This window comes from Zingiber officinale, chromosome 7B, assembly GCF_018446385.1.
Source record: "Zingiber officinale cultivar Zhangliang chromosome 7B, Zo_v1.1, whole genome shotgun sequence".
Classification (NCBI taxonomy): domain Eukaryota; kingdom Viridiplantae; phylum Streptophyta; class Magnoliopsida; order Zingiberales; family Zingiberaceae; genus Zingiber; species Zingiber officinale.
The window spans coordinates 116,352,798-116,366,600 of NC_055999.1; the positions used below are offsets into that span (position 1 = coordinate 116,352,798).

The 13,803-nt window shown below is 34.1% G+C and overlaps 1 protein-coding gene across 3 annotated transcripts in view; it reads left to right on the plus strand.

Annotated features, from left to right (window-relative positions):
* LOC122007082 (protein-tyrosine sulfotransferase-like) overlaps positions 1-13,461 on the plus strand; it is a 58,759-nt gene extending 45,298 nt beyond the window's left edge. For 2 of the 3 annotated variants that reach the window (XM_042562852.1, XM_042562851.1), the window contains 9 exons: positions 435-699; positions 9,226-9,369; positions 10,205-10,309; positions 10,402-10,546; positions 11,104-11,153; positions 11,228-11,293; positions 11,460-11,579; positions 12,914-13,066; positions 13,141-13,460. In XM_042562852.1, the coding sequence (XP_042418786.1) occupies positions 435-699; positions 9,226-9,369; positions 10,205-10,309; positions 10,402-10,546; positions 11,104-11,153; positions 11,228-11,293; positions 11,460-11,579; positions 12,914-13,066; positions 13,141-13,281 (1,189 nt within the window). In that variant the 3' untranslated portion in view covers positions 13,282-13,460. Of the gene's footprint in view, positions 1-434; positions 700-9,225; positions 9,370-10,204; positions 10,310-10,401; positions 10,547-11,103; positions 11,154-11,227; positions 11,294-11,459; positions 11,580-12,913; positions 13,067-13,140 lie in introns of all 3 variants that reach the window. The other variant, XM_042562850.1, reaches the window with a different exon arrangement.
* The last annotated feature ends 342 nt before the right edge of the window (positions 13,462-13,803 follow it).

The following is a 13,803-nucleotide window of genomic DNA, read 5'->3' on the forward strand; positions in this document are numbered from 1 at the left end:
TATATTGATTTTTATTAAATTTGATGCAATGAAAAAAACTGGAAAAACTGAGTAACAAATGTAAGATAAATTCTTTATTTTACAATTAGATTTTCTGTTTATTTTGAAGTTTCTTTAGAGTTATTCAGTATTCTAGAAGTTATCGCCTAAGACAAGGGAAACCGTATCCTTGGTTCAAAATTTTGCTTAGACCCCTGTTGTCTCTTTATTTAATGCCTTACCAAGTTCTCTTATGCTTTACCAACTACCAAGTATTGATAGCATTAGAATAATAATATGGCTTAGATGCACGTTGTTTCTTTTGCTAATACGTAAGTTTTCTTTGTGCACTGGAGTAGCACTCAACCTTTGTATAAATAAAAAAAAAAAAAACAGATTTATATTATTACTCTTATGTGATACTTGACACTTATAAGTTGAATTTGGTGGTCTAGCAAACCAAATTGCAGATTGATGGCTTCCCATGATGACTATAGCTTGATATCTAAATTACCAAAGCATAAAACTTCAGTTGTAACAATTTTAAGGCATCCGATTGATCGTGTGTTCAGCACATATGAATCCTCTGTCGAACTTGCAGCTGAATTTGTTGTGCATCCAAATTTAACTTCAACAACCCAAATGTTTAGACGGATTGTACTGGATATCTGGCCATGGAAGTATTTAGTTCCTTGGATGAGGCAGGACTTATTTGTAAGGGTATGCTTTTCTTCTCTGTGCTGCCTGCTGTATATTGTTTGTTTGTTTATGATCTTCACTTTCTTGTGTTACATTGATTCTCTTCTTTCTTGTTTTTACATGTTTTTTATTTTCTTTTATATTGAAACGTGCTCTACTCTTATTTTCTTATTAAAACACACCTTGAACACTTCTTCGCGCTATATATTCTATTTTATAATTTCCATCCCAAATGTTTCAAGGGTTTGATTTCAAAATCAATTTATGCACTGTTTTAAAATATGGTTTCCACAATAATGTTACCATAAAAGTAACATAATTGATAAGTAAACACATAATGACAATAAAATACATCATATTTTATGTTGTAATGAAGAAAACTTAAAAGGTATAAAATATAACAAAATAAAAAATTCATTTCATATAAGCACATTGCAAAAAATAACAATATATCATAATAAACAACGTCTCATGCTAAAATATCAAAACATAAATAATTAGTGGCATACAACAATTAAGTAAGAGTATAACATTCAAGTCTACTCCTCTAGTAGGAGAAAATTATAAAAGAAGAAATCCTAATCAAATTCCTCATCATCGACACTCTCTACATAGTATCCCTTTAAATCAATGGTTTCTTCATCGATCTTGTTGAGGTACCAACTAGCCTAAAGCCCCCCTTTGTCTTAGAAAGCTCATTAGCTCATAATGCATTTGCAACTATATCTTTTGTGAAGCCTCAGGACTACTTGCTCTTTTAAATCTCCATTTATCTATTCTTAAAAACACTTTTCACTTAAGGGATTTCTTTCCCATTCATTTTTATGATTCTTTACTTGTGCATTAAGCTTCAAAATCTCGAGCTGTGACGGAGTTTCAAGTTTCAATTTTTGATTGAAACGATGTTGTGTTGGTATCATACCGATGTTTTGACGTATGGTGCCAGATCAGAATTGGTGGGAGTAGGAATGAGGTGAAACATAGAACGATAGACCTGGGGATGAGATTCATTGCTCAATCTGAGACGTGGGCTCCTTCCACGCCGCATTCCCGGTCCCAAATCCCATGTTATGAGCTTATAATTCACACCTCTCTCCTAGCCCGGAGTGGAGAATCAAACCCTTGCCTAGGCCTGCTTCCCTGCCAGAGGAGCTTGGCCTAAAATGGACCTCCCACTTCATTCACTTAAGATGTGCATGTGTCAACCAGCCTGCCATAGAAAAGTAAGTAAGTAGCCCATCGTAGACAAGTAAGCAGTCTGCCGAGCTAGAACACAACTATGTGCGTAGCTTCGGAATGTTTCCCATCTGAAATGGTACAGTATGACGCAATACAATTTATATTGAAGTGTTTTGTAGCATGCCAAGGGGCGATGAATGACAATATAACATGATACTCATCGACATAACTAAGGCAACAACACAAAATGATTGACACAATGCATGATAGATTATTGAGTAGTATTGAGTTTTGGTAATTTATTGGAATGATATGTTTTGACCGTGTTGCTTGACACAATATGAGGTTTCAAACCATAATTTCCATTAAATTGGACATAGATTTATTCTTTATCTTCTTTACTAGTCTATTCTTTTTCTTTGTACGAAGAAATATTCGTTTAATGATTGATAATTTATGTATAACAAAAAATATTCAAGATATAAACAATTTGCGTTTGTTAAGGTCATTGTTCAACTTACCCTTTCAAATGCACTCCAATTCCTCTCACACTAAGAGGAGTATGAGGGGAGCTATATGTTAGGTTAAGAATCTTAATAACCATCATTTGCAAGTGGTCAATACCAAATCCACACATTGAATGCCAATGCTCTATCACATTAAGGGGTCAACAATATTAGTAGAATCTAGAACTTATTCAGAATGACTGTGTTATTCGACAATATTTGCGTTGAAATCTTCATTTTTCTTATATTTTTTTATTCAAAAATAATTACTTTCCAAAGAGTTGGATGCATCATTCTATGCCAACAATTCCACACTATCATATTATCTTTAAATGGTAGAATTGGGAAAGAAATGCCCCTATAGAAGTACAAGTGAGTATATTATTCATGATAGAAAATCATAAGGATTGCAATTTCTTTTTTTTCATTGCAAATTTTTATAAATGCCCAAGCAAATTTGAGGATCATGTTCTCTTCGGATAAGTGAATGCAATGCTCTAAAAGTTAATTAAAGGTAAGAGTGTAGACAAAATGACCTTTTCAAGAATGCAGAGTTTTTCTTACAGACATGTGAATCCCATTGTCAAATATACAAAGGGGAAATTAGATAATGCTCTTAATATTATTGTTTATTAACTCAATCCCTTTTCCTATTATAAAGACTATGGAGATACATACTAATGTGGATTATATTCTCGTTTGTGTAGGGAATTTCTTTCCTTATCCTACCTTCTAAGCTAATGTGATGTGTGGAATTCAAGGCATATGAAGAGTCAACCAACCTTTTTGAAAGGCAATTAGCTATGAGTGAAAGTTCAAACAATAATGAAAATTGTGTCAGTAAATTAGTATTATTATTTTCAAATTCTACTAATATTGTCTATTACTTAAATTGATAGCACAAAGGGTGTTTATTGTTTTGATCATGTACTCTTCATTCCTAAAAAATGACAATTAGGATTCTTAACCTAACATGTAGCTCCTTTGGGTGTGACACAAATAGGAGTGCATTTAAAAAGATAAGTTGAACCTTGACAACCTCAAATTGTCTATATGGTAATATTTTTGTTGGATATAAATTAGTTACTAGTAGACTGTTATTTCCTGTAGATTCATACAAAGAAAAGGAATAAACTTGTGACATCCCTAGTTTTTTTTCTTCTATTTTTTTTCATTTAATTTATACATATATATAGTTGCGGCTATCACTTGCACATACTTCCATAATGGATTCTCAATTCAACTAAGATACATAGACAACTTTTAAAACATAAATTACTAGCGACCTACAGTTCAAAATTTTTTCTTCAATGGAAACACCTAACTAATGCAGAAACTAAACTAGAAGGTCTTTGGGTTGTACTGTCATTGTCCCAAGCTGGCTCACTAATTATTGCCTCCTGTCTCATTCGTCCCAATTTCTAAAAAAAAAGGTTATAATCTGTGACTCGAGAGACTCGGCATATTCAAAACCGTGTTATGCAATAGGTAGCGCCCATAATCTAGTGTATTAAGGGATATCCATGCTAGGTAACTTAGGACCTACATACTGGCATATTATGGACGTGAGCATAGGCGTCGACATAGACATACGAGCATAAACATACGCATATGCATGTAAATAGACTTAGTATGAAATAGACATAATCATGAGTATGTATATAATCATAGACATAAGCATACTTGCATGACATAAACACACATACTAAGGATGAGCAGAAACATAAGTATAAGCATGTAAATAAACTAAGCATGAAATAGACATAATCATGAGCATGTACATAAGCATAGGCATAAGCATACTTGCATAACATAAATGTACATGCTATGGATGAACAAAAACATAAGCATAAGCATATAAATAAACTAAGCATGAAATAGACATAATCATGAGCATGTATATAAGCATAAACATATATGGACATAATATAAGCATAACATGAACCTGAACATGAAACTAACCATGTACATAGCGTAACATGAACATGAACATAGCCTATCATGAACCTAACCCTATACTAGCATTGCATGAACATAAATGTAGCATATCATGAATCTAAACATAATCATAGTACAACATGAACATGTACATAGCATATCATGAACCTAACATATTCATAGAATAACATCAACTCGAACATAGCTTATCATGAACCTAACATATTCATAACATGAACTTGAGCATGGCATATCATGAACCTAAACATACACATAGCATAACATGAACATAAATGTAGCATACCATCAATCTAAACATACACATAGCATAACATGAACATAAACGTAGCATATCATGAACCTAAACATAACCCTATCATAACATGGATATGTATATAGCATGAGCTAGCATGAACGTAATTGTAGCTTAACATGATCACTAGCATGGGTCCTCAGATCATACCACCGTCCCATTCATGAATACCGAGTTATGTATTTATATGGTTATCACAACCATTTTTCTAAAAAGAATCATATATCATAAAATATTTTTAAGGCAAGGTTGGATTGTGGACAGTGACTAGCTATCATCATATGGTTGATTGATCAATCTCAGCTATAAAACCAGGGTACCTGGCAGTGGGGCGCTAACAACTCTTGTCACTAAACCGTGGCCTAATATTGGGCTCCCTCTGGGGCCTTGTCCCGTAAATGGGATCCCTCTGGGGCCTTTTCCCTAATGGTATTCCCATCAAATCATTATCATTTTTGTCACAGTCAACTTACCCGATATTAGATTCCACTTGGAACCTTTTTCCATAAACGGCCTCCCTCTGGGGCCTTTCCCCTTGCGGTATCCTCATTAAATCTGTATCATTATCATTATCACTTTGTTACAGTCAACCTATCCAATATTGGGCTCCCTCTGGGGTCTTTTCCCGTAAACGGGTTCCTCTGGGGTCTTTTCCCTCATTGTATTCTCATTAAGTAATTTTCATTATCAGAAGCATGATTACGGTTATAGCTTATCAACCTAAGAATCTGAAACTTACCTATGCTACATGGTTATCAAACATCATCACCGTTATAGCATGTTGAACCTAAAGAACTGAACTTTACATATACTTGCAAGGTTATCAAACATGATTATTTTCCTAGCATGTTAAGCCCTAAAGATCCAAAAACTAATCTATAGCATGTGAGATCAAACAAACTAGCATATCAACACATCATTTCAATGGTCCTACTACATGAAACATAGAGATCCCCAAATATTTTTACAGTATTTAAATGTCTCTAAATTCTAATAAAACATCTTAAAATGTTCGATATACCGTAACCACGAGTTCCCTAATTTTAGTGGTCATTGTATGCATCAATAAAGTGAATAAACTACATGAAGTATTAAAACTACACACAATGATCCGATTTCATGAATTGACAAGAATCCTAAACGTTTTCACCAGTAATTAAATGGCATTAAATTCAGATTAACTCACCAAAAATGTTCTCCATACCTTCACCACAAATTCCCTAATTTTATGGGTCATTGTATGCATCAAAAGAATGAAGAAACTACATGAAATATTAAAACTACAACCAATGGTCCGATTTCATGAGGTATGAAGATTCCTAATGTTTTCACCGGTAATTAAATGACATTAAATTCAGATTAATTCACCAAAAATGTTCTCCATACCTTCACCATAAGTTCCCTAATTTTAAGGGTCATTGTATGGATCAAAAGAATGAAGAAACTATATGAAATGCTAAAACTGCAAACAGTGGTATGATTTCATGAGGTATGAAGAATCCTAACGTTTTCACCGGTAATTAAATGACATTAAATTCAGATTAATTCACCAAAAATGTTCTCCATACCTTCATCACGAGTTCCTTAATTTTAAGGGCCATTGTATGCATCAAAAGAATGAAAAAACTACATGAAATGTTAAAACTACAAACAATGGTCCGATTTCATGAGGTATGAAGAATCCTAACATTTTCACCAGTAATTAAATGGCATTAAATTCAGATTTATTAATCAAAAATGTTCTCCATACCTTCACCACTATTTCCCTAATTTTAAGGGTCATTGTATGCATTAAAAGAATGGAGAAACTACATGAAATGTTAAAACTACAAACAATGGTTTGATTTCATGAAGTATGATGTATCCTAATGTTTTCGCCATTAGTTAAATGGTGTTAAATTCATATTAATTTACCTAAACGTTCTCTATACATGTCCCGTAATTTTACATATTATAAGAAAGATTTAAAGCACCTAGAAGACAAAGAACATGCACAACTTGTAAAGTAGAAGCATGATGGACAACCTTTAAAATTTAGTGAGGAAACTATCCCTTCAAGAAATCCGAAATCCTCAATTCATGCAAACCATTTGAAGCTTAGGAAAGGAACATAAACTAGGGAATCATTCTTAAAACAAACAGCCATAAAAATCAATCTATAAACCCGAAGTTCACTAATTATAGCAACTAACTACAACATAATGAAAGTAGGGAACATGCCTTCAATCTTTAGCTACTAACTTCCTCTTCTTGTTTCCCTTGGGGCTCTAGAACCGGTGGAGAACAATGGGGAGGAGAGGAGCTCCTTAGGGTCGGCGGCACATCAAGGGGATGGGGCTTTTGGAGGTAGGGGTTTTAAAGAGATGGAGCTTAGGACTTTGTCTAAATTTTATCCACTAAGTCATATAAATTTTATTATACTAAGTCATAAAAATTTATTTACATATGTTATAAATTTTTATCTACATACTAAGTCTTATAACTTTATATAAAAATTTATTCACCTGGGTTATATAAATTTTTATATATTTAATAAGTCATTTATATAAAAATTTATTTGCATAGGTTATATAAATTTTTATACATTTACTAAGTCATATAAATTTTATATAAAAATTTATATACATAGGTTATATAAATAATAAGTCTTTATAATTTTTTATATATTTATGTCCTACTATTTTCTTAATATAATTGATTAATCCAAATCCCATAATTGTAGGCTAACTTAATTAATTTAAATCTATCTACATTAATAAATTATTAATTAAATTGAATGAATCCTCTTAATTAACCATTGGTTTTCAGATACTACAACACTACTTGTAAAGAAGATGAATGATCCTGTTTGTCTAATTTAATGCAAATTTAAAGAATTACAAAATGAGAAGAAAAGACCGCCGCTAGAGTCAAAAGTCATAGAGAATGGATGAATAGAGATTTAAAAGAGGATTAAACTATTTGCGAATGAAGATGAATTAGTTCCTAGTTGCAGAAGTCAAAAGTCATGGAATCTAGTTGCAGAAGCCTTATAAGCTAATGAGATTTTTCATGGAAGGGGGAGCTCTAGGCTAGTAGTCCCTCAACAAGTGGAGAAATTAATGAAAAACAGTTGATCCTGAGTAGAGCTGTCAGATTGGCTAACCCGTAGTAAGGCAGGTTGGCCCGTGGCGGGCCAATCATTTGGCGGGACGAGGCGGGCCGACCCATCAACTTGGCGGGTTGGCAAATTTCCAACCCAACCCAATCCAAGGTGGGTTGCGGGTTTGGCGGGCCAACCCGCGGGCCCATCAATTATTTTAAAAAAAATTAAAAAAAAAACCTTCATATCTTCAACGTTTTACTTTGAAAATATTTCATCAATCAAATGTATCCATGCATTTTAAATATAAATGGGCACAAACAAGTACTTATGTGGGATAAAAAAATACTATTTTTATTTTAAAATTATAACAAAGAAAGATAATAAATTGGCATAAAACTTAGTTTACATGTGTTTCTCAACCTGCGGGTTAACCTAAGCCCGTCGCGGGCGGACCCTCGCGGGCCTAGGCGGGTCGGACCACGACGAGCTTGGGTTGATAAAATTTCAATCCAACCCGCTTAAATTGTTTGACGGGGCATGCCAACCTGACAGGTCAACCCAAATTGACGCCTCTAATCCTAAGGAAGAAAGTGTGAGTGATGATGATGAAAAAATTAATGACTTTTACAAGAGCGGACTAGACTTGACTTTGATGAACTTATTTGATTATACCATAACACTAGTTGTCCATATTATAAAATGCTAATTATGAACTTGGTTGTTATGACATATTGTTTTGCATTTTCTTTCAATGTGCCTATATGGATCTATGCTTTTAGGTTTCATTGTCTTTTATACATTTATGTTTTCTTCATTGCAATATGATATATGATGTGGTTTGGTGCTGTTACGTGTTTTTTTATCAATTATGACTTGACTTGTTTACTCGATCGTAAATTTGTTTTGCTTATTTAGTACACTTTGTTAGATATGTATGTTAGCAATTTTTATTGAGAATGTATATCTAATTTAATTTAATAGTTTTTTAATGTGACCACCTAGGCTCCCCCTATCGCCTGAGTGCTAGGTAGTGGTCTGTTCACCTACTGCTTAAGCTGTCTTTTTAAACCTTGCCTCTAATTGTTGGGTATGCCTTGATATCTAATTTGATATGATTATTCAGCCTTTAAAGTTATGGAGATAGCATCCAGTAAATTACCTCATCTCTCTTTCACATCTTTCTCCCACCTCTACATATTTATTGAATCCTTTGATCTTTTGACTTGCCCCACATTTTCACCATGTTGTCTTTATCAGTCATAATCCTATTAAATGCTATAACCTGAGACATCCTTATTGATATGGAAAATTAGTTAAAATAGTCAGCCAGTGGAGAAAATTCAAATTGACCACCAAGACCTAGACCTGATAGTTACATTATAGGTCGTTTCACCAATGACATTGAAAAATCATGAATCTGCCATATAATAATTGAATTACTAATTAGCTTTATGGATGTTTTGCTCTCTCATTCTTTTTTGTTTGATGTATTTATCTCACCACTTTATTCTCAATGTTTTGTGCAGAGGCATGCTAGAGAACTTGGAAGACTTAGAAAGATTGAAGAGACGAATAATCCATATGACATGGAAGAGATGGTCATGCCCTTACAAGAGTTCATTAATGACCCAATAGCTCATGAGATCATTCACAACGGAGCAACTTTTCAGGTGCCATAGTACATTGTTGCTGGTAGCATTATGATATTTAGTTATGATTCTTTCGTTGTTTACTTGAGTTAATACTGAATGTCTAAAAGCCAACAATATCTGTATGCTCATGCAAAATTAATGTTCATGTGCTCTTTCTTTATTCTTAACAGATTACAAGTTTAAATATTAATTCACGCTATTAAATTGGCTTTGACATGAAGGTTCCTGTGCCCAGCCAAACAAACAAACAAAAAAAAGAGGATATGCTGGTGCATTTGATGTTTGGCTGAACTCTTTCATTGTTTCTTGTGTTAACAGTGAATGCTTCATGGCTAACACAACTAAAAAGGCCAACATGTGTATTTTTACTTGTGAAAAATGTGTCCTCATGTTTATTTTCTTCATACCATCTACTGACCCAAATAAGTTGGTCATAGGCTTGTAATGACAATCGAGGATGATGATCATTACCTTTATTTTTAAATGATATTTTTTACTCATGTAGTTTGTGTTTTTTAGTTGTCTTTGGACATCTTGTATTGGCATCAGTAACATTCAATGTAAATATCATTTGTGTTTCAACCCTCCTATGACCATGAAGGTGCTATGGTGATCTTATCCTACTTTTATCCTGTGATGTAGTTTCCACTTTTTGTTGCTTAAGTACTTCTTCATTCTGTGTTTATGTTTGCTTTCAATTCCCATTTTGTTAATCGATTGTGCTCCATATTTCTCTATAAGGTTACTTTTGTGGCCACTTCCATTTCCAAGCAAATTACTTCCATGAGACTTATCACATGACTGTACAAGTTATATGGAGCATATCTGTTAATACTGCAATTTCTTATAACAGGTAGCAGGATTAACAAACAACTCATATTTAGAAGAATTGCATGATGTCCGCAATTGTCTTAGGAAGCACCCTGAATTTGGCCATTATGTTCTTGAGGTTGCTAAGGTGCATTTTGGAAAGGACTGATGCCATTGTCTTACAACTGCTGCATATCAATATTTGTTTTAAGTAGTAATTACAACATTCTAATGGTACAGCATAGGTTGGATCATATGTTATATGTTGGTCTTACTGAAGAGCACAAGAAGTCTGCTAATATGTTTGCTGAATTGGTTGGAGCACAAGTTATTTCCCAGTCTGAAGCCTGGAGCTCTACTGAGCAGGAAACAACCAACAAAACTGGTACATTATAGAATTAATTCGTGCTGTTACATTCAGAATCGAACAGTCATATTTACCTATGACAGTTATTTAAATTTGTTGTATATTATAGATTACTGTTATCATTTGTGAGAATAACTAACATGCAAGAGAATCTGAATTTTGAAATCCCAAAATAACTACTAATAGGGCCAATTATGTTCAAATCTGCCTTGCTTGTTGTCCTTTCCCTTGATATCACTAACAGAGTTGTTGTCATAGAGTGCCTTGTTCATCCCCAACCTTTAGAGCCTTAGGAAACAGATCCTAAAATCAACATGCAAAATATTGCATGTAAATAGTTGGAAACTTGTAGCAACAATAATGATCGATGGGCATTGAATAAACTCCAGTTCAACTCACCCCAGATTAAGTTTTGAGGCATGACAGAAATGAAAGCTTAGATTGTAGATCATGTTGACTAATTTCTTACTAGTATACCGCTGACTCAGTTGTTAGATCTTGCATATCATGCTAAAGTGGGCCTGAAAATTAATGAAAAATGTGGAGCATCTCTTATGTAGATTTTTTCTCTGCAGAACCTAGCTTTTCTTATTCATATCCTGCTGATGGACTAAAACAGGCTGAGGTAGTTCAAAATAGAATTATTTTATGCATATTATTCTATCAATAATGTACTAAACTGCTCCACATTTATGATAGGGTATTGCTGGCTATCTAAATATAACCGAGATCCTTTCACCACATGATGAACCAGGAAGAGAAAATGTATTACCTCTTAATATGTAATTTGACTAATTACTTCTCGTCCTTTTATTGTTCATCTATGAATTTATAGCCTATTGTTATATTCTTCCAGTAAATAGTATCCTCTAATCCTTCTTAAAATGCATTCTATATTCTTCTAAATCAAGCATTTCTTCGCCATTTATAGATGACTGTTGGAAAGTTGATAGAGGCATATGAAAAATGCAATTCCAATTTACGGAAATTTCAAACAACCCGACACACAATGTCTCTGAAAAGGATTTCTCCTGTGAAATTTTCAAAGAAGGTATATGACGAGATAGTAGGAAGTCATGAAATAGAATAGTATGTTTCTTTAGCTTCTTTGTTAATCTTATTATTTGTTGCACGTTCTGGGTGAGTTAACAACTTTTTTTTTATTATAAATTTGATGAAAATTATTGGTTTGGTTAAATTTGTTTCACCTCATTTACCTCTTATTTACTTAATCTTGTGACATCTAGTTATTATGTCAGAAATGTGCTTGATGTAGCATTAGTGGGATGAAGGTAAATCTGCGTGCTACAGATGATGAACCTAACAGGATAGTGGGCCTCGATTAACAGTCTCACAAGAGAAGGAATACTTATTAGAAGCTGGAATTGATGAAACCAGAAGAGTTGGAGTCTCTTTTATAGGCCTAACTGTAGCTCTGTCTTGTGTTACTAGGTGTAAAGTACACTAGAACATTATTCACTTTATTTTTTAAAACCAATTATTTAAATTAATCCATTATCATTTGCATCATGCTAGTTTGGCTGCCATCTCTTTGGTTGTGTTTTCCAAATGTACAAGGCAGTTGCATTGCCATCTTTGTTCTGACCTTCCAAGTACAAGGTTTCTTCATATCATATCTTTCTTGGTTGTCCTTTCTAATGAGAGGAATTGTTATATCTTTTGTCTTTGCTATGGTCTCCAAGGAATCAAATTTCTTTGTCATCTTCTTATTGAGGCATCCCTTCCACCTAATAGGAATCGTCCCATCATATATGCCAATTAATCAATCAAGGAATGCTGTTAATTTAATTTGTCATCAGATTATAGGTAGTTTGTTTCCTAATTTAAGTCTAATTCCATGTTCGTGATTATTGTATTGGTTGAGTTAGATTAGAATGGATAAGATCCAATCAATTTTAAGCAAGTTCTGGGCACATCTTCGACACGATGACTGCACTGCTGTTAGTAGAGATGCAAGCAGTGGTGACGGAAACATAAGTAGTTGGAGTTGCAAGTGGTTACTGCTCTGCATGACATGATAACAAGTGCACAGGAGGGAGGGAGGGAGGTGAGTGGCGTGAAGGCAAGCAGTGTGGGAATTACGACCGAGAGAAAATGGGCATACAACAATAATAATAATCAAGTCTTATTCTATTAGATGAGGTCGGCTATATGGATCTTTATACGTCATTGGGTTCTATCCCCAAGTTACTTTCATATCTCGAGATAACTTCACTATATCGGAGGGTGGTTGTCTCAGAAAGTTATTCATCAGATTGTATACATGTTTGGTTTTCTTCTTGCTTTTGGCTAATTCTTCACTCTAGTTTAAGGATGGGATTAAAGTTCCTCAGAGCTAAACATGTAAGGAAATTGTATTTTCAGGCACGTCGTTCTGTTCCTGCTTCGATTCTTGATCAAATACAATATCTGAACAGTCTTGATGTGGAACTTTACAAACATGCTCAAGATATATTCAGGCGGCAGGAGAAACATGTCGTGCAAAATGATGACAAGGGAAACCTGAAGGCCCAAGAGGTTCGTCTGTCGCATTGAACCTGTAGTTCAACATATGATGGTCAAAATCTATATTCGATATCTTATGTTTGCAGGAACTGCAGACATCAGGATGTGGCAGCTTATTTAGTTGCTTGCCATGGAAGATTTTATCGATCATTGCATTTCTTGCTGTTATTGTTCTTGCGATTCTAGTAACAAAACGCAGGAGAGCGGGTAAATTGAAGATGTTTTGACCAAAAAAAGGGCATGCCCTACCTGTGTTGTGTTGTTGTCTCTCCAACTGGTCTGGTCCACTTGGATCGACTTGGCCAATTGTACTGTCTCCCATGGCACATGCAACTAGAATTTCAGATTTTCTTAGATTACGTTTGGTTTGGTTTGGTTTGGTTTGGTTTGGTGTAATATAATCTAATTTGTAATATAATTAAATTTATAATGTAATATAATCTTGATTATATTATTACGTTTGGTAATGTATGTAATTTTTTATTATAAGGATGATTATATTCTTTTGTTTAGTGTCTATTATTTTTTATAAGAAATATAATTTGTATTATTATAAAATGAGAAAAATATCTTGCGATCTCTATCGACAGTCGTCGCACCTCTACCGGAGCTTGCGGCAACCAGTGATCGCCACTGTTGGCCTCCTCCGTCGATTGCCGGTGGCGATGACGGCGACCGACGACAGTGGGCAGCAGCGGTCGCAGTGGACTAGGGGTATATTCAGTATTTAAATTTTGATTAAACAATTA